Source organism: Somniosus microcephalus, unplaced genomic scaffold, assembly GCF_052327205.1.
Source record: "Somniosus microcephalus isolate GS21.2 unplaced genomic scaffold, FLI_Smic_1.0 unresolved_chr1, whole genome shotgun sequence".
Classification (NCBI taxonomy): domain Eukaryota; kingdom Metazoa; phylum Chordata; class Chondrichthyes; order Squaliformes; family Somniosidae; genus Somniosus; species Somniosus microcephalus.
In genome coordinates, this window is record NW_028225179.1 from 43,230,169 (window position 1) to 43,253,894 (window position 23,726).

The 23,726-nt window shown below is 53.1% G+C and overlaps 1 protein-coding gene across 1 annotated transcript; it reads right to left on the bottom strand.

The window, feature by feature from the left end:
• Positions 1–4,493: 4,493 nt before the first annotated feature.
• LOC147094868 (cardiotrophin-2-like) lies at positions 4,494–10,286 on the bottom strand. Its single transcript, XM_085974243.1, has 2 exons — positions 10,125–10,286; positions 4,494–6,907 (listed from the first exon to the last, which is right to left on the bottom strand). Exons 1-2 carry the CDS (start codon positions 10,284–10,286, stop codon positions 6,455–6,457), a joined length of 615 nt encoding a protein of 204 aa, XP_085830369.1. The 3' UTR covers positions 4,494–6,454.
• Between the last annotated feature and the right edge of the window lie 13,440 nt (positions 10,287–23,726).

Here is a 23,726-nt window from a genome sequence, read left to right on the forward strand (position 1 = left end):
AACTGGTGTCTCTCAGTCCCTCTCTCTCTCAGGGAGATATCTGTACACTGACTGGTGTCTCTCAGTCTCTCTCTCTCAGGGAGATATCTGTACACTGACTGGTGTCTCACAGTCCCCTCTCTCTCAGAGAGATATCATAAGAACATAAGAACATGAGAAATAAGCGCCGGATTCGGCCATTCAGCCCCTCGAGCCTGCTCTGCCATTCAATGAGATCATGGCTGATCTTCTGCATCAATTCCATTCACCGGCCCTATCGCCATATCCCTTGATGCCCTTACTAGTCAGAAATCTATCGACGTCTGTTTTGAATATACCCAATGACTGAGCCTCCACAGCCCTCTGGGGTAGAGAATTCCAAAGATTCCCCACCTTCTGTGTGAAGAAGTTTCTTCTCATCTCAGTCCTGAATATCTGTGCACTGACTGGGTCCAGTTCCTAAGGCGCCAACTGCTCTTTGTTGAGTTGTTTGCAGTTGAAAGCTGGGCCACCAGATGGAGCAGTGGGTTGACAGGCAGACGAGGAGAATTCGTGGTGCTTCCAAGAACTGATTGGGTTGGCGCTATGACCTTGGACGAGTGCTGATCTCATCCGGTGTGATACCCAGCTCCCCACCACCACACACACACACACACACACACACACACGGAGCAGGAAAGGCCCAGCCTTCATTCCCGGCCTAGTGGTGACTCTTGATTTGGACTCATCCGATGTGGTCCAGGAAACTCTCGATTTACCGGCATCCAAACAACCAGAAATCTCGGTTAACTGGCAAAATTCAGGAGTAGGTTCAGTTAAGTTTTTCTTCATATTAGTGGCTGTTTCTTGATTCTTGGCTGTGTAATCGGGGGGTTCTGCACTTGTTGCTAAGCAACAGGGAAGCTTGGATTTGTTGCTGTGTACGGGGCTCTCATAGAAACATAGAAACATAGAAACATAGGAGCAGGAATAGGCCATTCGGCCCTTCGAGCCTGCTCCGCCATTCAACGAGATCATGGCTGATCATCCAAACCGTAGCACCCGGTCCCTACACCGACAGCCATCCCACCCAAGCCCTATCCCCATAACCCCACGTATTTAATCCCCCCTAGCACTAAGGGCCAATTTTTATCATGGCCAATCAACCTAACCCGCACATCTTTGGACTGTGGGAGGAAACCAGAGCACCCGGAGGAAACCCACGCAAACACGGGGAGAATGTGCAAACTCCACACAGACAATCACCCGAGGCCGGATTCGAACCCGGGTCCCTGGCGCTGTGAGGCAACAGTGCTAACCACTTTTAACTATAACACTCTGTAATCCGGACTTGTTGATAAACCGGCAGCACGCCGGTCCCGTCGGTGCCGGGTAAAAAAGAGTTTCCTGTACTGAGTCCCACACACACAGAGGAGGAGCGGTGAAAAGATTAGCTCCTGATTAACAGATGCTGACCCTCAACTGGAAGTGTGTATAGGAGTGCTCGCACACGCACGTGCATGTGTTAGATTGAAATCACAACAACAACAACTTGTATTTATATAGCACCTTTAACGTAGTAAAATGTCCCAAGGCGCTGCACAGGATTATTATAAGACAAAAAATGTGACACTGAGTCACATAAGGAGAAATTAGGGCTGGTGACCAAAAGCTAGGTCAAAGAGGGAGGTGTTAAGGAGCCTATTAAAGGAGGAGGCATAGTGGTTAGCACTGTTGCCTCACAGCGCCAGGGACCCGGGTTTGAATCCGGCCTCGGGTGACTGTCTGTGTGGAGTTTGCACATTCTCCCCGTGTTTGCGTGGGTTTCCTCCGGGTGCTCCGGTTTCCTCCCACAGTCCAAAGATGTGCGGGTTAGGTTGATTGGCTATGATAAATTGACCCTTAGTGTTAGGGGGATTAAATACGTGGGGCTACGGGATAGGGTGGGATATGTGTTGGTGTAGGGGTTACGGGGATCGGGTGGGATATGTGTCGGTGCAGGCTCGATGGGCCGAAATGGCCTCTATCTGCACTGTGGGGTTTCTGTGTTCTGTGTTCTGAGAGAGAGGTAGCGAGGTAGAGAGGTTTAGGCAGGGAATTCCAGAGCTTGGGGCCGAGGCAACAGAAGGCACGGACACCAAAGGTTGAGCGATTATAATCAGGGATGCTCAAGAGGACAGAATTAGAGGAGGGCCGATATCTCGTGGGGAGTTTTGGGGCTGAAGTAGATTACAGAGACAGGGAGGGGGCGAGGCCATGGAGGGAGTTGAACACAAAGATGAGAATTTTTAAATCGAGGCATTGCTTAACCGGGAAACAATGTAGGTCAGCGAGCACAAGGGTGATGGGCGAACAGGACTTGGTGCGAGCTGGGACACGGGCAGCCGAGTTTTGGATGACCTCAAGTTTACGTAGGTTGGAATGTGGGAGGCCAGCCAGGAGTGCGTTGGAATAGTCGTGTCTAGAGGTAACCAAGGCATGGATGAGGGTTTCAGCAGTGGATGAGCTGAGGCAAGAGGCAGAGACAGGTGATGTTACGGAGGTGGAAATAGGCGGTCTTAGTTATGCCAGTGTAGCACATGCCTGGATGAGTGCAGCTCCAACAACACTCAAGGAACTCGACACCATCCAGGGTAAAGCAGCCCACTTGATTGGCACCCCATCCACCACCTTCAACATTCACTCCCTCCACCACCGGCGCACCGTGGCTGCAGTGTGTACCATCTACAAGATGCACTGCAGCAAATCGCCAAGTCTTCTTCGGCAGCACCTCCCAAACCCGTGACCTCTTCCACCTGGAAGGACAAGGGCAGCAGGCGCATGGGAACACCGCCACCTCCAAGTTCCCCTCCAAGTCACACACCATCCCGACTTGGAAGTCTATCGTCGATCCTTCATCGTCGCTGGGTCAAAATCCTGGAACTCCCTCCCTAACAGCACTGTGGGAGGACCTTCACCATGCGGACTGCAGCGGTTCAAGAAGGCGGCTCACCACCACCTTCTCAAGGGCGATTAGGGATGGGCAATAAACGCCGGCCTTGCCAGCAATGCCTGAAGAAATCGCAAAGTCTCTGTTTGCAGAATGGACTCAGTCGAGAATATTTTGTGGACTTTATGGGATTTTTCTGAGGGTATTTTCCCCGTGATGGAATCGCCCTGTGCAGATACGTGCAAAACTGGTTTGTTAAAACTCCAGAGAACGCATGGCAGTTGGCTGTGACAAAAGAACTGTCAGTCATCCAGTATGTATGGGTTTGCCCGACAGTCCTGAAAAAAGGAAGGGTGGGGTGCCATTGACGAAGGGGCTGAGGACCCTGAAGCACCCGATAAACTTGAACCTATTAGAAAGCCACTCTAATATGCGAAAGCACTTCTTACCTCCATCTCAGAAGAGAAGCAGAACAATGAACCCACTTGACGTAATAAAACTCACTACGCACTTGGTTTGAGTATAAAGCAAGGCTTTAATCAACTTGTTTCAGAACATGGAGGTCTAGTTGTACTTCACTAGTTCCTTGTCTTACAAAATGTCCCTGGTAAGCTGGGCCCACGCCCGAGTATTTATACTCCTTGGATGGCGCCACCAGCTGGCTGTCCAGCGTTATTTCATAAGTAGTTTCTTGATGATAAGATTTATAACACCGCTACCCTAGCCAGCCGAAGAGGAGCCAGTTTTTCCCAACACGAAGACCGAGAGATGTCCCAGACTTAGGGTCATTAGTCCAATCACGGAATACTCATGGGTCTGATGATGGCCCATCACTGACTAAGCACCGGAGTGCTTAGAAACAAAAGGATTTTAAAGATTGGCAGGAAAGATAGGGGTAGCAAGACTCCTATAAAGATAAATCCTTTTCCAATATTTTGTCTCTCTCTCGCTCTCGCTCCACCAAGATCGACCTAACAAGAAGAAGTATGCTGAGACTGAGAACCGCATACCCCTCACAGGGAACGGCCTCCGGGCAGTGACTTCCCACAGCCGAGCGGAGCAATCAAGACCGACTGTGTGTAGTGGTACGCATGGTCTCGAGTGTCCCAAGCCGGTAACCAGATATCCCAGATGAGCTGGGTGAGGTGTAAGGGGCTCAGGGTTTTTCCTCAGAAGTGAAGTTTTTTGGGGCTATTCCGAGGGGGGGAGCTTCGTTTGGTTCAGCCAGGTGAAAGGGGCTTATGCGACTGGGTAATTCGTTGGTAGGGGTGGAGTTAGAGTCCACCATAGCAACAAGGCAATTACTGCTTGTTATAATCCCCAGTTGTGTACTGTATGCATGTTGTTTGTATCCTCGATCGTATTCTCCACAGAGACAGTGATTTCGTTTAGTAGTGCATGTTTTAGCCAGTGTATGTTTGATTTTTCACTGAAGCATTTCTGTCCGTGACTTATTCCATTTACACTCTGAGTAATAATTCCCGGGTATAGAACTTTTGGAAGGCGGGGGTGATTCGAACCGTCCGTCTAGCAATCGGGCTAGGATCAAAACCGCTTACAGCCCACATCCCATACAAAAACGAGTAACAAAAAAAGGTGGGAAGCAAACCATTTATTTATCACAATTTGAGGTCAGTGTACATCTCTGCATAAAACGTGGACAGTTTATGCATTTCTAATAGATCGCAAATCCCGTTTCAAGAGACAGCATAAGTAAACTCTATTTTATAATAAATTATATTGGACAAATATAAAGGATATTTTCTCATTATCACAATACCATAAAACCTTAGTGGAAAATGCTTCATATAAATTATCTTATTAAATAAAAACAGTTAGAAAATAGATCTCTTTACATGTTACAAATATATTCTTTGTATCTATAATATATTAATCTTTTACCTCAATCTGCATTTCCTCGCCACATCCCAGTACGGATTCCTATGTTAACATTTATAATGGGGATTTGCTATGTAAACATGTCACACTGGTCCACCGCAGCGCCGCCAGTGGCAGGAGGGTGTAATGACACCGTGACTTGTTTACATGGGCGATTCCCATTCGAAATGTGGACATGGGCATTTGCAACTGCAATAGATATCAAAAATATAAGAGAGAAAGTAGGGCTTTAGAATGAGGAGTGAATTACGTCAGTCTGCATCCAGTGATTCCCCACCTTCTCAATTGTAATGAATCGAGCTCAGGTTGTGGGCCCCCTGTTTATCGCCTGACCCCCATGTTGACCTTTTGCTGCCATTTTGTTTCCTGTCTGCCCTGGAGCCAGGCCACAAATTTACTGAATTCTGATTGTGCTGGGGTTTGCTTGGGAGGTAAAGAGGGAGGAGTCCCCAGGGCCCTTAACTCCACCCGTTACCAAGGCAACACCCCGGATGTTCTTCCCTTTACATAAAGCCGGATCGATCCGTAGCTTCTTAAATGCCGCGCACACTTCCTCTCCGCAAGCCTCACTTCCTGTTGTCACGTTATTTTGGGTCACACCCGCTTGTCACGGTACCCCATTGTAAATTCTTATGTCAACTGTCACAAGGTAGTGCAAATTCTGGCCACTAGATGGCGCGGTGGAGCGAGTCTCCAAAGTCTCTATTCCTCACCCCCACCATATACATCACTGTAAATACCTATACATATAAATAACAAAATGTGTACCCATAAATATCTTCGATAAAAGTCCTCACTATAAATTACGTTATCACAACTGGATAAAGATTCTTGATTGTCTCCTAGAAAATAAAGTCCAGGCAATTTTTGCGAGCCAGTTAGGATCCCGCGGAAAAAGAGTTTCAAAATTCTATCGACGCCTTGCAAAATTTCTTAAAATAAAATCATGAGCAATTGGTTCATCGGGTGTCAGGAAATGGCTGATTCTTTACCCCAACTCACAGGATTGCGGGAAGACAAACAGTTTCTCCACGAGACAAGGCAATCAAATACAGTCCGGGTGGATGGGAAGCAAATATAGGTGGAAACCGGGGGAGAGATATTTTTACTGTGTATCTAACCCGTGCTGTACCTGCCCTGGGAGTGTTTGTCGGGACAGTGTACAGGGAGCTTTACTCTGTATCTAACCGCGTGCTGTACCTGCCCTGGGAGTGTTTGATGGGACAGTGTAGAGGGAGCTTTACTCTGTATCTAACCCCGTACTGTACCTGCCCTGGGAGTGTTTGATGGGACAGTGTAGAGGGAGCTTTACTCTGTATCTAACCCCGTGCTGTACCTGCCCTGGGAGTGTTTGATGGGGCAGTGTAGAGGGAGCTTTACTCTGTATCTAACCCCGTGCTGTACCTGCCCTGGGAGTGTTTGATGGGACAGTGTAGAGGGAGCTTTACTCTGTATCTAACCCGTGCTGTACCTGCACTGGGAGTGTTTGATGGGACAGTGTAGAGGGAGCTTTACTCTGTATCTAAACCCATGCTGGATCTGCCCTGGGAGTGATCGAGCACGTAATCCAAAAAGAACATAAAAAGGGAGTAGCAAAACGTTGAACGAAAATGGAATGTGAAGTTTCTGTCCCTCACACCGAGCTGGGAGGGGCTTGCGAGGCGCGAATCAGACGGCATAGTAGTAGGAGAGGAGCTTGAAATCCCTCTCAGTCCTGGTGATCCAGTCTTTGTACTCCCTGCACACGATGTAACCCCTCACCTTCCTCTCAAAGTTTGTCGGGTCGTAGGAGGCAGAGGTCAGGGGGTCGTCCACGGCGGGCAGCTGGTAGCCCATGGCGAGCAGGAGGGAGCCCACGTTGGCCAGCAGGCCCTCCGCCTGGGCCTTGGCGAAGGTCAGCTGCTCCTGGAGCTGCCCGGGGCCCAGGGCCAGCTGGTCGTCCAGCACCAGCTGCAGGAACTCCCGGTAGAGGGCGTAGGCCCGGTAGTTGGCCTCCAGCCGGGCCTGGGGACACAGCCTCCTCCAGGTGATGTAGCGGATGGTGGCCACCGGCACTCCCTCCAGCCGCACGTCGGGCATGGAGAAATCCGGGTCCGAGAACGGGCTCCCCATCTGTTGCAGCTGCGAGAGCAAGAGACGTTTCAGGTCAGCAAGAAACATTATTGATCCCAAAAAATAACCCTTCTCCTCACCCGCCACCCCACTCCTCCCTCCCACCCCCCTCCTCGCTCCCTCGCTCGCTCCTTCCCGCCACTCCCCTTGCTCCTTCACCCCCTCCCTCCCCCTCGCTCCCTCCCTCCCTCCCGCCAATCCCCTCGCTCCCTCCCTCCCTCCCGCCCCCTCCTCGCTCCCTCCCTCCCGAACCCCCCCTCGCTCCCTCCCTCCCTCCCTCCCGCCACTCCCCTTGCTCCCTCACCCCCTCCCTCGCTCCCTCCCTCCCTCCTGCCCCTTCCTCACTCCCTCCCTCCTCGCTCCCTCCCTCCCGCACCCCCCCTCGCTCCCTCCCTCCCTCCCTCCCGCGACTCCCCTCGCTCCCTCACCCCCCTCCCTCCCTCCCGCCCCCTCCTCGCTCCCTCCCTCCCTCCTGCCCCCCCTCGCTCCCTCCCTTCTCGCTCCCTCCCTCCCTCCCGCCCCCTCCTCAATCCCTCCCTCCTCGCTCCCTCCCTCCCTCCTGCCCCCCTCGCTCCCTCAACCCCCCTCCCTCCCTCCCGCCCCCCCTCGCTCCCTCCCTCGCTCCCTCCCGCCACTCCCCCTCCCTCCCACCCCCCCTCGCTCCCTCCCTCCCTCCCACCCCCCTCCCTCCCTCCTCGCTCCCTCCCTCCCGCACCCCCTCCCTCCCTCCCACCCCCCTCCTCACTCCCTCCCTCCTCGCTCCCTCCCTCCCTCCCGACCCCCCTCACTCCCTCAACCCCCTCCCTTCCTTCCGCCCCCCACGCTCCCTCCCTTGCTCCCTCACACCCCTCCCTCCCACCCCCCCTCACTCCCTCCCTCCCTCCCTCCTCGCTCCCTCGCTCCCTCACCCCCCTCCCCCCCTCCCTCCCACCCCCCCTCTCTCCCTCACCCCCTCCCTTCCGCCCCCCCTCGCTTACAGAAGAATTAGGAACAGGAGTCGGCCACACGACCCCTCGAGCCTGCTCTGCCATTCAATAAGATCAGGGCTGATCTTCGACCTCATCTCCACTTTCCCGCCCAATCCCCGTATCCCTCTATTTCCCTGGAGTCCAGAAATCTATCGAGCTCGGCCTTGAATCTACTCAAAGACTCAGCATCCACAGCCCTCTGGGGTAGAGAATTCCTAAATAACAACAGAAAATGCTGGAAAAAGCTCAGCAGGCCAGGGCAGCATCCATGGAGAGAGGAACAGAGTCAACTTTTCAGGTCGAAACCCTTCGTCAGAACTGAGAAAAAAGCAGGAAATGGAGCAGATTTAAAAGCAAGTTTAGGGGCCGGGAAATGGGGGAGGGGATGAAAGAACAAAAGGGAAGGTCTGTGATAGGATGGAAGGCAGGAGAAGTAAAGAGGCATTAAGAGGTATTCAAGGCGAGACGAGTTGGTAACGGGACAGGTAAAGAAACAAAAGATGGCTCTTGATGAAGTGTGAATTGTACTGGCAGAATGAAGGACAGCTGCCACGTGGGAGGGAAGAAAAAAATAAAAACCACAAACAAAAAGTGTGGATAAAAAATATAAATATGATAGGGGCCGAGGTTATGATCTGAAATTGTTGAACTCTATGTTGAGTCCAGAAGGCTGTAAAGTGCCTAATCGGAAGATGAGGTGCTGTTCCTCGAGAGAATTCCTAAGCTTCACAAACCTCTGGATGAAGAATTTCCTCCTCATCTCAGTCCTAAATGGCCGACCCCTTATCCTGAGACTATGCCCCCTAGTCCTAGACACTCCAGCCGGGTGAAACAACCTCTCAGCATCTACCCTGTCAATCCCCCTCAGAATCTTGCATGTTTCAATGAGATCACCTCTCATTCTTCTAAACTCCCGAGAGTATCGGCCGATTCTGCACAATCCCTCATCTTATTGCAAGGGGGTTGGAGTATAAAAACAGGGAAGTCTTGCTTCAGTTATACAGGGTACTGGTGAGGCCACACCTGGAATACTGCGTACAGTTTTGGTTTCCATATTTAAGAAAGGATATACTTGCTCTCGAGGCGGTTCAGAGAAGGTTCACTCGGTTGATTCCAGAGATGAGGGGGTTGACGTATGAGGAAAGGTTGAGTAGGTTGGGCCTCTACTCATTGGAATTCAGAAGAATGAGAGGCGATCTTATCAAAACATATAAGATTGTGAGGGGGCTTGATCGGGTGGATGCGGGGAGGATGTTTCCACTGATGGGTGAGACTAGAGCTAGGGGGCATAATCTTAGAATAAGGGGCTGCGCTTTCAAAACTGAGATGAGGAGAAACTTCTTCACTCAGAGGGTAGCAAGTCTATGGAATTTGCTACCTCAGAGAGCTGTGGAAGCTGCGACACTAAATAAATTTAAAACGGAGATAGGCAGTTTCCTAGCAGATAAGGGAATTAGGGGTTACGGGGAGAGGGCAGGGAAGTGGACGTGAGTCTAGGTTCGGATCAGCCATGATCCTCTTGAATGGCGGAGCAGGCCCGAGGGGCCGTATGGCCTACTCCTGCTCCTACTTCTTATGTTCTTATGTTCTTATAGAACAGCCCTCTCATCCCAGGATTCAATCTAGCGAACCTTTGTTGCACCGTCTCCAAGGCAAGTATATCCTTCCTTAGATAAGGAGACCAAAACTGTGCACAGTACTCCAGGTGTGGTCTCACCAAGGCCCTGTACAACTGCAGCAAGACTTCCTTACTCTTATACTCCAACCCCCTTTGCAATAAAGGCCAACATGCCTTCCTAATTGCTTGCTGTACCTGCATGCTAACTCTCTGTGTTTCTGTGGGTGTGGTGCTCAGTACCACTCAGCAGGACTAGGCCGGGAATGAAGCCTGGGCCTTTCCTGCTCTGTTATGGTGAGCTGGTTAGCGCTTTGAGTGTGGTACTGAGCCCGGCACCCGCATGGGAAATGCCCCCTGACTCCGTCCCCAGGCCTAGTTAGCTCAGCTCAGCCCGAGCACAAGATCTGGAGGGGTAATGCGGCCAGGGTTCCTTGAGGTGACTGCTACCCAGGGGGACACCCCCATGCTACAATGCATTCCTGCAAGGTGCGACACCCCCTCATAGCCAAATATCCAGGTGGCACTTGGCTGCTGAGGGTCACTGAGGGTGAGAGTTACAGGCCCCCGCCCCCCCCACCGCCCCAGCCCATGAACCCCAATCCCCAATCACTGTACAACTAGCCTTGACCCAAATACTCACATAGGTGGTGAGCAGCAGTGATGTTTTGCCTTGTAGGAAGATTGCGAGGTCATGCGTCTGTTTAATCAAGGTGACCACGGCGATGGAGGCTCCCTGAGAATGTGCCGGAAGCAGTGCCAGGAGCACGCACAGGATACCTGAGGGGAGGAAAAGGGTAGACATTGGAGCTTAAACCTTGCAAAGAAACATAGAAACATAGAAGATAGGAGCAGGAGTAGGCCATTCGGCCCCTTGAGCCTGCTCCGCCATTCAATGAGATCATAGCTGATCATCCAAATTCAGTACCCTGCCCCTGCTTTCTCCCCATATCGCTTGATTGCTTTAGCCTTAAGAAACATATCTAACCCCTTCTTGAATATATTTAATGAATTGGCCTCAACTACCTTGTGTGGTAGAGAATTCCACAGGTTCATCACTCTCTGGGTGAAGAAATTCCTCCTCATCTCTGTTCTAAATGGCTTACCCCTTATCCTTAGACTGTGACCCCTGGTTCTGGACTCCCCGGCCATCGGGAACATCCTTCCAGCATCTAGTCTGTCTAGTCCTGTTAGAATTTTATACGTTTCAATGAGATCCCCTCTCATTCTTCTAAACTCTAGCAAGTATAAGCCTAATCGACCCAATCTCTCCTCATACGTCATTCCTGCCGTCCCAGGTATCAGCCTGGTGAATCTTCGCTGCCTCTCCTACTCTTCACCATTGTCTTCACCATTGCTCCACTTTATCTTCATGTCCGCCCTATCGCCAAGACCGCCTATTTCCACCTCTGTAACATCGCCCGTCTCCGCCCTTGCCTCAGCTCATCCGCTGCTGAAACCCTCATCCATGCCTTGGTTACCTCCAGACTTGACTATTCCAACACACTCCTGGCTGGCCTCCCACATTCCACCCTACGTAAACTTGAGGTCATCCAAAACTCGGCTGCCCGTGTCCTAACTCACACCAAGTCCCGTTCACCCATCACCCCTGTGCTCGCTGACCTACATTGGCTCCCGGTTAAGCAGCGCCTTGATTTCAAAAGTCCCATCCTTGTTTTCAAATCCCTTCATGGCCTCGCCCCCCTTCCTATCCCTGTAATCTGCTTCAGCCCCACAACCCCCCACCGCGAGATCTCTGCGCTCCTCCAATTCTGGCCCCTTCAGCATCCCAGATTTCCATCGCTCCAACATTGCCGGCCGTGCCTTCTGTTGCCTGGGCCCTAAGCTCTGGAATTCCCTGCCTAAACCTCTCCGCCTCGCTACCTTCCTTTAAGATGCTCCTTAAAACCTACCTCTTTGACCGAGCTTTTGGTCACCTGTCCTATTATCTCCTTATAATGGTTCGTGTCAAATTTTGTTTGAAAATCGCTCCTGTGCAGCACCTTGGGACGTTTTACTACGTTAAAGGCGCTATATAAATACAAGTTGTTGTTGTTGTTGTACAGCACAGTGGAGGCCATTCGGCCCATCATGCCTGTGCCGGCTCTTTGAAAGAGCTCCCCAATTAATCCCGCTCCCCCTGCTCTTTCCCCACAGCCCTGCTAAATCTTCCCTTACAAGTAAGAAGACAGACTTGCATTTCTACTGTGCCTTCCTCCACCTCAGGATGGCCCACAGTCAATTAAGTATTTCTTTTTGAACTATGGTCACTGTTGTAATGCAGTGAAACGTGGCGGCCCATTAGCGCACAGCAAGATCACACAATCCAGGCCCCGGTTGCCAGTACTGAGGGAGTGCCGCACTGTCGGAGGGGCAGTACTGAGGGAGCGCCGCACTGTCGGAGGGGCAGTACTGAGGGAGCGCCGCACTGTCGGAGGGTCAGTACTGAGGGAGTGCCGCACTGTCGGAGGGGCAGTACTGAGGGAGCGCTGCACTATCAGAGGAGCAGTAATGAGGGAGCGCCGCACTGTCGGAGGGGCAGTACTGAGGGAGTGCTGCACTGTCGGAGGGTCAGTACTGAGGGAGTGCCGCACTGTCGGAGGGGCAGTAATGAGGGAGCGCCGCACTGTCGGAGGGGCAGTACTGAGGGAGCGCTGCACTGTCGGAGGGTCAGTACTGAGGGAGTGCCGGACTGTCGGCGGGGCAGTACTGAGGGAGCGCCGCACTGTCGGAGGATCAGTACTGAGGGAGCACCGCACTGTCGGAGGGGCAGTACTGAGGGAGTGCCGCACTGTCGGAGGGGCAGTACAGAGGGAGTGCTGCACTGTCGGAGGGTTAGTACTGAGGGAGCGCCGCACTGTCGGAGGGTCAGTACTGAGGGAGTGCCGCACTGTCGGAGGGTCAGTACTGAGGGAGTGCCGCACTGTCGGAGGGTCAGTACTGAGGGAGCGCCGCACTGTCGGAGGGGCAGTACTGAGGGAGTGCCGCCCTGTCAGAGGGGCAGTGCTGAAGGGGTGCCGTACTGTCAGAGGGGCAGTACTGAGGGAGCGCTCCACTGTCGGAGGGTCAGTACTGAGGGAGCACTGCACTGTCGGAGGGGCAGTACTGAGGGAGCGCTGCACTGTCGGAGGGGCAGTACTGAGGGAGTGCCGCACTGTCGGAGGGGCAGTACTGAGGGAGCGCTGCACTGTCGGAGGGGCAGTACTGAGGGAGCGCCGCACTGTCGGAGGGGTAGTACTGAGGGAGCGCTGCACTGTCGGAGGGGCAGTACTGAGGGAGTGCCGCACTGTCGGAGGGGCAGGACTGAGGGAGCGCTGCACTGTCGGAGGGGCAGTACTGAGGGAGCGCTGCACTGTCGGAGGGGCAGTACTGAGGGAGCGCTGCACTGTCGGAGGGTCAGTACTGAGGGAGCGCCGCACTGTTGGAGGGGCAGTACTGAGGGAGCGCTGCACTGTCGGAGGGGTAGTACTGAGGGAGAGCTGCACTGTTGGAGGGGCAGTACTGAGGGAGCGCTGCACTGTCGGAGGGGCAGTGCTGAGGGAGCGCCGCACTGTTGGAGAGGCAGTACTGAGGGAGAGCTGCACTGTCGGAGGGGCAGTACTGAGGGAGCGCCGCACTGTCGGAGGGGCAGTACTGTGGGAGTGCCGCACAAATTGGCTGCCGCGTTTCCCACATTACAACAGTAACTACACTTCAACAGTACTTCATTGGCTGTAAAGCGTTTTAAGAACATAAGAAAATAAGAAACATTAATAAAAATCTTTGTGCCATCTTGAGGCAGAGAAAGGCGCTGTTGAAATACACCTCTTTCATTATTCCCTTCCTTTCTTCCTTATAAACTCACTCCAATGTCTAAAACAATGCGACGGTCCCGCAGGCAGGCGCTGTGTGACGGCAAGTCCCACCTTCCTTTCTCTCGCTCTATCTCTCTATCTCTCTTTCTTTCTTTCTCTCTTTCTCGTTCTTTCTTTCTCTCTTTCTCGTTCTCTCGTTCTCTCTTTCTCTCTTTTTCTCCCATCCTTTCTTTCTTTCTCTCTTTCTCGTTCTTTCTTTCTCTCTTTCTCGTTCTCTCGTTCTCTCTTTCTCTCTTTTTTTCTCCCATCCTTTCTTTCTTTCTCTCTTTCATTCTCTCTTTCTTTCATTCTTTCTCGTTCTTCCTTTCTCTCGCTCTACCTCTCTCTATCTTTCTATTTCTCTTTCTTTCTTTCTCTCTTTCTCGTTCTTTTCCTTTCTTTCTCTCTTTCACTCTTTGTTTTTCTCTGTCTCTCTTTCTAGTTCTTTCTTTCACACTTTCTAGTTCTTTTTTCTTTCTTTCTCTCTTTCTCGTTCTCTCGTTCTCTCTCTCTTTCTCCCATCTTTTCTTTTCTTCTCTCTGTCTTTCTTTCTCATTCTCTCTCTCTCTTTCCCATCTTTTCTCTCTCTCTCTCACTCTCTCTCTTCCTTCCCCTCCCCTCCATCCACAGATATTCCAGCTGATCCCCATCACGAAAGCCACACAGCCAGAGCTACTCTCAGTGCAGGCTGACCCTGAGGGGCCACCTACCTTTCAGATGAAGCATTGAGTGCAGTTCGCTGATGCCTGTTTCTTGAGCTGCTGATTAACTCTGAGTGTGCGGACTGTGAGGCACCCAAACCCCTTTAAATAGCTCCATAAAAGAGGAAAAGGGCGATAAAAAAAATCCCTGCTCCTCCCCCGACCTGCTTGATGGTTTTTTTCCTGACAGCAGGATGTATTTCACGATACATTGTCTCTCTCCAATGAGTGTGAAATCGAAATTCGTGAAATACCTAGCAAATACCTATCTGCTTCCGCCCATTACTCACCTTCCCGACCGACACCACGATTACTCAGCAGATTTTCTTTTACTATTGATTGTTTTCGGTGTCGAACTTCCTTCAAAGAAGTCAGCAAAGTATTTTTTTTCATTCGTCAATGGGCTGAAACATCCCCTGTGTGTGTTTGTGTAAGTTTCAGGGAGCTTCTTAATTGCACCAACTGCCCGGATTTTAATGAATGAAGTTTGAAATGGACCCACGCAAACACATGTTGCTATCTCTCCCCCGCAAAGAGTCCCACTGCGCTCAGCCCACTCTAGACACACTCCCCCAGTCCTGTCCTTCCCCACAGACCCAGTAGAGGGTCCCACTGCGCTCACCCCACTCTAGACACACTCCCCCAGTCCTGTCCTTCCCCACAGACCCAGTAGAGAGTCCCACTGCGCTCACCCCACTCTAGACACACTCCCCCAGTCCTGTCCTTCCCCACAGACCCAGTAGAGAGTCCCACTGCGCTCACCCCACTCTAGACACACTCCCCCAGTCCTGTCCTTCCCCACAGACCCAGTAGAGAGTCCCACTGCGCTCACCCCACTCTCGACACACTCCCCCAGTCCTGTCCTTCCCCACAGACCCAGTGGAGAGTCCCACTGCGCTCACCCCACTCTAGACACACTCCCCCAGTCCAGTCCGTCCCCACAGACCCAGCAGAGTCAAACTCCTCTCACCCCACTCTAGACACACTCCCCCAGTCCAGTCCGTCCCCACAGACCCAGCAGAGTCAAACTCCTCTCACCCAATCCTAGGCGCACTCCCCCAGTCCTGTCCTGCCCCAGCAGACCCAGTGGAGTCCCACTCCTCTGATCCCACCCTAGACACACTCCCCCAGTCCTGTCCTTCCCCAGCAGTCCCAGCAGAGAATCCCACTTCTCTTACCCCAGTCTAGACACACTCCCCAGACCTGTCCTTCACCAGCAGACCCAGCAGAGAGTCCCACTTCTCTCATCCCACTCTAGACACACTCCCCCCAGTCCCGTCCTTCACCAGCAGACCCAGTAGAGAATCCCACTCCTCTAATCCCACTCTAGACACACTCCCCACTCCACCTAGTCCTGGCCTTCCCACATACACAGCAGAGAACCCCACTCCTCTCACCCAATCCCAGACACACTCCCCCAGTCCAATCCTTCCCCACAGATCCAGCAGAGAGTCCCACTCGTCTCATCCCACTCTAGACACATTCCCCCCAGTCCTGTCCTTCCCCAGCAGATCCAGTAGGGAGTCCTACTACTCTCATCCCACTCTTGACACACTCCCCCAGTCCTGTCCTTCCCCAGCAGACCCAGTAGAGAGTCCCACTCCTCTCATCCCACTCTAGACACACTCCCCCAGTCTGGTCCATCCCCAACAGACCCAGCAGAGTCCCACTGCTCTCATCCCATCCTAGACACACTCCCCCAGTCCTGTCCTTCCCCAGCAGACCCAGTAGAGAGTCCTACCCCTCTCACCCAATCCCAGACACACTCCCCCAGTCCTGCCCTTCCCCAGCAGATCCAGCAGGGAGTTCCACTTCTCTCATCCCACTCTAGACACACTCCCCCCAGTCCTGGCCTTCCCCATCAGACCCAGTAGAGAATCCCACACCTCTCACCATCCCAGACACACTCCACCAGTCCTGTCCTTCCCCACAGACCCAGCAGAGTCCTACTCCTCCCATCCCACTCTAGACACACTCCCCCAGTCCTGTCCTCCCCCAGCAGACACAGAAGAGAGTCCCACTCCTCTCATCCCACTCTAGACACACTCCCCCCAGTCCTGTCCTTCCCCAGTAGACCCAGTAGAGAGTCCCACTCCTCTCATCCCACTCTAGAAACACTCCCCCAGTCCTGTCCTCCCCCGGCAGACCCAGTAGAGAGTCCCATTCCTCTCATCCCACTCTAGACATGCTCCCCCAGTTCTGTCCATCCACAGCAGAACCAGCAGAGAATCCCACTGCTCTCATCCCATCCTAGATACACTCCCCCAGTCCTGTCCTTTCCCAGCAGACACAGCAGAGTGCCCCACTACTCTCACCCAACCCCAGACACACTCCCCCAGTCCTGTCCTTCCCCAGCAGACCCAGTAGAGAATCACACTCCTCTCACCCATTCCAGCCACACTCCCCCAGTCCTGTCCTTCCCCAGCAGACACAGTAGAGAGTCCCACTCCTCTCACCCAATCCCAGACACACTCCCCCAGTCCTGTCCTTCCCCAGTAGAGAGTCCCACTCCTCTCATCCCACTCTAGACACACAGACCCCAGTCCTGGCCTTCCCCAGCAGACCCAGTAGAGAATCCCACTCCTCTCACCATCCCAGACACACTCCCCCAGTCCTGTCCTTCCCCAAAGACCCAACAGAGTCCCACTCCTCTCATCCCACTCTAGACACACTCCCCCAGTCCTGTCCACCCCCAGCAGATCCAGCAGAGAATCCCACTGCTCTCATACCATCCTAGATACACTCCCCCAGTCCTGTCCTTTCCAAGCAGACACAGCAGCGTGTCCGACTCCTCTCACCCAACCCCAGACACAGTCCCCCAGTCCTGTCCTTCCCCAGCAGACCCAGCAGAGTGTCCCATGCCTCTCACCCAATCCCAGACACACTCCCCCAGTCCTGTCCTTCCCCAGCAGACCCAGTAGAGAGTCCCACTCCTCTCATCCCACTCTAGACTCACTCCCCCAGTCCTGCCCTTCCCCAGCAGACCCAGCAGAGTGTCCCACGCCTCTCACCCAATCCCAGACACACTCCCCCAGTCCTGTCCTTCCCCAGCAGACCCAGTAGAGAGTCCCACTCCTCTCATCCCACTCTAGACACACAGACTCCAGTCCTGGCCTTCCCCAGCAGACCTACTAGAGAGCCCCACTCCTCTCATCCCACTCTAGACTCACTCCCCCTGTCCTGCCCTTCCCCAGCAGACCCAGCAGAGTGTCCCACTCCTCTCACCCAATCTCAGACACGCTCCCCCAGTCCTGTCCTTCCCCAGCAGACCCAGTAGAGAGTCCCATTCCTCTCATCCCACTCTTGACACCCCCCCCCAGTCCTGGCTTTCCCCAGCAGTCCCAGCAGAGTGTCCCACTCCTCTCACCCAATCCCTGACACACTCCCCCAGTCCTGTCCTTCCCCAGCAGACCCAGTAGAGAATCCCACTCCTCTCACCATCCCAGACACACTCCCCCAGTCCTGTCCTTCCCCACAGACCCAGCAGAGTCCCACACCTCTCATCCCACTCTAGACAAACTCTCCCCAGTCCTGTCATTCCCCAGCAGACCCAGTAGAGAATCCCACTTTTCTCATCCCACTCTAAACACACTCCCTACTCCCCCTAGTCCTGTCCTTCCCACAGACACAGCAGAGAATCCCACTCCTCTCATCCAATCCTAGATACACTCACCGCCCTGTCTCACCCTACAGACATAGCAGAGTCCCACACCGATCCATCACAGACACACTCCCAATCCAGTCCTTCCCACAGACCCAGCAGAGCGTCCCACACCTCTCATCCAATCCTAGATACACTCCCAGCCCTATCCTCCCAGCAGATCCAGCAAAGCTCGGCCCCTCTCCCTCCCCCTAGTCGCACTCCCACAAATTTTCAGAACCTCTCTGGCCACAGGGGATGTGCCAGAGGACTGGAGAACAGCTAACGTAGTACCATTATTTAAGAAGGGTAGTAGGGATAAACCAGGGAATTACAGGCCAGTGAGCCTAACATCAGTGGTAGGGAAATTATTGGAAAAATTCTGAGGGACAGAATTGGTCTCCACTTGGAGAGGCAAGGATTAATCAGGGATAGTCAGCATGGCTTTGTCAAGGGAAGATCATGTCTGACCAATTTGATTGAATTCTTCGAGGGGGTGACTAGGTGTGTGGATGAGGGTAGTGCAGTGGATGTGGTTTACATGGATTTCAGTAAGGCTTTTGATAAAGTCCCGCATAGGAGACTGGTTAGGAAGGTAAGAGCCCATGGGATCCAGGGTGCCTTGGCACATTGGATCCAAAACTGGCTTAGTGGCAGAAGGCAGAGGGTGATGGTGGAAGGTTGTTTTTGTGACTGGAAGCCTGTGTCCAGTGGGGTACCGCAGGGATCGGTGCTGGGTCCCTTGCTGTTTGTGGTCTACATTAATGATTTGAATGTGAATGTAAAAGATATGATCAGTAAGTTCGCAGATGACATGAAAATTGGTGGGGTGGTAAATAGCGAGGCGGGAAGCCTCAGGCTACAGGACGATATAGATGGGTTGGTCAGATGGGCGGAACAGTGGCAAATGGAATTTAACCCTGAAAAGTGTGAGGTGATGCATTTTGGACGGACTAACAAGGCAAGGGAATACACAATGAATGGTTGGACCCTAGGAAAGACAGAGAATCAGAGGGACCTTGGTGTGCATGTACATAGATCCCTGAAGGCAGCAGAACAGGTGGATAAGGTGGTTAAAAAGGCATATGGGATACTTGCCTTCATTAGCCGAGGCATAGAATATAAGAGCAGGGAGGTTATGATGGAGCTGTACAAAACGCTGGTAAGGCCACAGCTGGAATACTGTGTGCAGTTCTGGTCGCCACACTATAGGAAGGATGTGATTGCTTTGGAGAGGGTGCAGAGGAGATTCACCAGGATGTTACCTGGGCTGGAGCGCTTCAGCTATGAAGAGAGACTGGACAGGCTGGGGTTGTTTTCCTTGGAGCAGAGAAGGCTGAGGGGGGACCTGATTGAGGTGTACAAAATTATGAGGGGCATAGATAGGGTAGATAGAAAGGAACTTTCCCCTTAGTAGAGGGTGAAAGAAACCAATACAGAGGGGTCAATAACCAGGGGGCATAGATTCAAGGTAAGGGGCAGGAGGTTTAGAGGGGATTTGAGGAAAAACTTTTTCACCCAGAGGGTGATTGGAATCTGGAACTCACTGCCTGAAAGGGTGGTAGAGGCAGGAACCCTCACAACATTCAAGAAGCATTTGGATGAGCACTTGAAACGCCATAGCATACAAGGCTACGGACCAAATGCTGGAAAATGGGATTAGATTAGACAGGGCTTGATGGCCGGCGCGGATGCGATGGGCCGAAGGGCCTATTTCTGTGCTGTATAACTCTATGACTCTCCATATCTATCTCCGTCTCTTTCAATATCTCTTTCTGTCTATCTCTACATCTTTCGATCTCTCTTTCCATCTTTCTATCTCTCTCTCCATCTTTCTATCTATCTCATTATCTATATCAATCTCTGTCGCACACAAACCAACACACACACAAATACACTTTCTCGCAGAGCACCCCTGGACAGCGAATAGCCAACTCGGCAGCGGGCCGAGGATGGAGCCTGGGCCTTTCCTGCCCTGTGTGTGTGTGTGTGTGTGTGTGTGTGTGGGGCTCTGTCCCACACCGGCTGTGAGATCGGTTAACTCAGCACTAGGCCAAGGATGGAGCCTGGGCCTTTCCTGCTCTGTGTGTGTGTGTGTGTGTGTGGGGCTCAGTCCCACACCGGCTGTGAGATCGGTTAACTCAGCACTAAGCCGAGGATGGAGCCTGGGCCTTTCCTGCCCTGTGTGTGTGTGTGTGTGGGGCTCTGCACCACACCGGCTGTGAGATCGGTTAACTCAGCACTAAGCCGAGGATGGAGCCTGGGCCTTTCCTGCCCTGTGTGTGTGTGTGTGTGGGGCTCTGTACCACACCGGCTGTGAGATCGGTTAACTCAGCACTAGGCCGAGGATGGAGCCTGGGCCTTTCCTGTTGTGTGTGTGTGTGTGGGGGGGGGCTCAGTCCCACACCGGCTGTGAGATCGGTTAACTCAGCAGTAGGCCGAGGATGGAGCCTGGGCCTTTCCTGCTCTGTGTGTGTGTCTGTGTGTGTGTGTGTTGGGGCTCAGTCCCACACCGGCTGTGAGATCAGGCTAACTCAGCACTAGGCCGAGGATGGAGCCTGGGCCTTTCCTGTTGTGTGTGTGTGTGTGTGGGGGCTCAGTCCCACACCGGCTGTGAGATCAGGCTAACTCAGCACTAGGCCGAGGATGGAGCCTGGGCCTTTCCTGCTCTGTGTGTGTGTGTGTGTGTGTGTGTGTGTTGGAGCTCAGTCCCACACCGGCTGTGAGATCAGGCTAACTCAGCACTAGGCCGAGGATGGAGCCTGGGCCTTTCCTGCCCTGTGTGTGTGTGTGTGTGTGTGTGTGTGGGGGCTCAGTCCCACACCGGCTGTGAGATCAGGCTAACTCAGCACTAGGCCGAGGATGGAGCCTGGGCCTTTCCTGCCCTGTGTGTGTGTGTGTGTGTGTGGGGCTCAGTCCCACACCGGGTGTGAGATCAGGCTAACTCAGCACTAGGCCGAGGATGGAGCCTGGGCCTTTCCTGCCCTGTGTGTGTGTGTGTGTGTGTGGGGCTCAGTCCCACACCGGGTGTGAGATCAGACTAACTCAGCACTAGGCCGAGGATGGAGCCTGGGCCTTTCCTGCTCTGTGTGTCTGCCTGTGTGGGGGCTCAGTCCCACACCGGCTGTGAGATCAGGCTAACTCAGCACTAGGCCGGGGATGGAGCCTGGGCCTTTCCTGCTTTGAGCCAACAATGACGTGACCTGCAATCTTTGCAATACCAGCTGCGAATTTGCATGTTGGAAACTCAGTTGATCTCTCTCTCTCTCTCTCCTCAAGGTGTGTCACATTTCAAAGAACTGATGATCTTTGTGCGAAATACGCAAATTTGTGTTGAGAAGGATGTTTGAGGTAATTAATGCTGATTTTTTTGACCTTTGGGCAGAGGTGAAGGAGTGAATTTTTCAGAGCTAACAAGGAAATAACTCTACTCGACAGATTAATTTCGATTTTTAATGCTAAATATGCAAAAGTGAGGTCCCAATGGACCTTTTCCAATAAATCCTTTGTGTTCATTCCAACTGTATGGTTTCCACATCAGAGCTAATTCAACACACAGAACTGTGTCATCCCACAGCCCCGCTCTCTCCCCATAGCCCTGTATCAATACCCAAACTAATCCCCTGCCCCGCTCTCTCCCCATGGCCCTGTATCAATCACAAACTAATCCCACTGCCCCGCTCTCTCCCCATGGCCCTGTATCAATACCCAAACTAATCCCACTGCCCCGCTCTCTCCCCATAGCCCTGTATCAATACCCAAACTAATCCCCTGCCCCGCTCTCTCCCCATAGTCCTGTATCAATCACAAACTAATCCCACGGCCCCGCTCTCTCCCCATGGCCCTGTATCAATACCCAAACTAATCCCACTGCCCCGCTCTCTCCCCATAGCCCGGTATCAATCCCCAAACTAATCCACTGCCCCGCTCTCTCCCCACAGCCCTGTTTCAATACCCAAACTAATCCCACTGCCCCGCTCTCTCCCCATAGCCCTACATCAATCCCCAAACTAATCCCACTGCCCCGCTCTCTCCCCATAGCCCTGTATCAATACCCAAACTAATCCCACTGCCCCGCTCTCTCCCCATAGCCCGGTATCAATCCCCAAACTAATCCCACTGCCCCGCTCTCTCCCCATAGCCCTACATCAACCCCAAAATAATCCCACTGCACCGCTCTCCCCATAGCCCTGTATCAATCCCCAAACTAATCGCACTGCCCCGCTCTCTCCCCATAGCCCTGGATACAATCCCCAATCTAGTCCCACTGCCTCGCTCTCTCCCCATAGCCCTGTATCAATCCCCAAACTAATCGCACTGCCCCGCTCTCTCCCCATAGCCCTGGATACAATCCCCAATCTAGTCCCACTGCCCCGCTCTCTCCCCATAGCCCTGTATCAATCCCCAAACTAATCGCACTGCCCCGCTCTCTCCCCATAGCCCCGCATCAATCCCCAAACTAATCCCATTGCCCCGCTTTCTCCCCATAGCCCTGTATCAATCCCCAAACTAGTCTCACTGCTCCGCTCTCTTCCCATAGCCCAGCATCAATCCCCAAACTAATCCCACTGCCCCGCTCTCTCCCCAAAGCCCTGTATCAATCCCCAAACTAATCCCACTGCCCCGCTCTTTCCCCCGAGCCCTGTATAAATCCCCAAACTAATCCCACTGCCCGGCTCTCTCCCCATAGCCCTGTATCATTCCCCAAACTAATCCCACTGCCCCGCTCTCTCCCCGTAGCCCTGTATCAATCCCCAAACTAATCCCACTGCCCCGCACTTTCCCCCGAGCCCTGTATCAATCCCCAAACTAATCCCACTGCCCCGCGCTCTCCCCATAGCCCTGTATCAATCCCCAAACTAATCCCACTGCCCCGCGCTCTCCCCATAGCCCTGTATCAATCCCCAAACTAATCCCACTGCCCCAACCTCTCCCCATAGCCCTGTATTAATCCCCAAACTAATCCCATGCCCCGCTCTCTCCCCATAGCCCAGGATCAATCTCCAAACTAATTCCCCTGCCCCGCTCTCTCCCCATAGCCCTGTATCAATCCCAAAATTAATCCCACTGCCCCGCTCCAGAATCCTTGGAGGCAGGTCCCAGATGGATGTGAAATGCTCGGGACGCGATTCCCCCCTTGGTTGAAGAGCCACCCTCTGTTGCCCCCACACAGGAAGAGCTAGGCAGGGCATGGGGAGGCATGGACCCTCTCGCAACCCCCAACCCCCGAACCCCATACCACCCCCCCACCCACTCACAACGCCTCCTAACCAATCAGCACGGGAAATCGAAATGGACGGGAAGGAAATTAAAATGATAAAATCAAGGTATTCGGGCCGCATGTTGGAATGGAACGTGAGAAAGCTACGTCAAACCTTCCTGACTCTGCAGAACCAGTCGACTCCCCTTGCATGCCCCCGGGGCAATGATCATTCATTTGCTCCTCCCTTTATTGTCAACCTCGTTTGTGCTTGACCTTTTGACAAAAACATTACAGTCAGCGCAATCAGCAGGCGATTGCTGGAACTGAGAGTGTGGGGTCCCAGTCTCAAGGGGCTGGCAGGGTTGGTGCTGGCGTCACCAATTTCGATGTGCCTCGGTTTTCCCGGCATGCTGGAGCAGGAGGAGGGCGTTCAGCCCCTCCAGGCTGTTCACACATTCAGTCAGATCATGGCTGATCTGTATCTTAACTCCATCTACCCGTCCTGGCTCCTTAACCCTTTATACCTTGCTCAGGCCACACTTGGAGCACTGTGCACAGTTCTGGTCTCCATATACCTTGGTTAGGTCACACTTGGAGCACTGTGCACAGTTCTGGTCTCCATATACCTTGGTTAGGTCACACTTGGAGCATTGTGCACAGTTCTGGTCTCCACATACTTTGGTTAGACCACACTTGGAGCACTGTGCACAGTTCTGGTCTCCATATACCTTGCTCAGGCCATGCTTGTAGCACTGTGCACAGTTCTGGTCTCCATATACCTTGGTTAGGTCACACTTGGAGCACTGTGCACAGTTCTGGTCCCCATATACCTTGGTTAGACCACACTTGGAGCACTGTGCACAGTTCT

What these genes read in the sequence shown, in the direction of transcription:
- LOC147094868 (XM_085974243.1), bottom strand. Translation starts at nt 10,286, where the DNA reads ATGTCTACCCTTTTCCTCCCCTCAGGTATCCTGTGCGTGCTCCTGGCA. An exon ending in CACTGCTGCTCACCACCTAT is followed by an intron (nt 6,908 to 10,124) that starts GTGAGTATTTGG and finishes TTGCTCTCGCAG; the next exon opens with CTGCAACAGATGGGGAGCCC.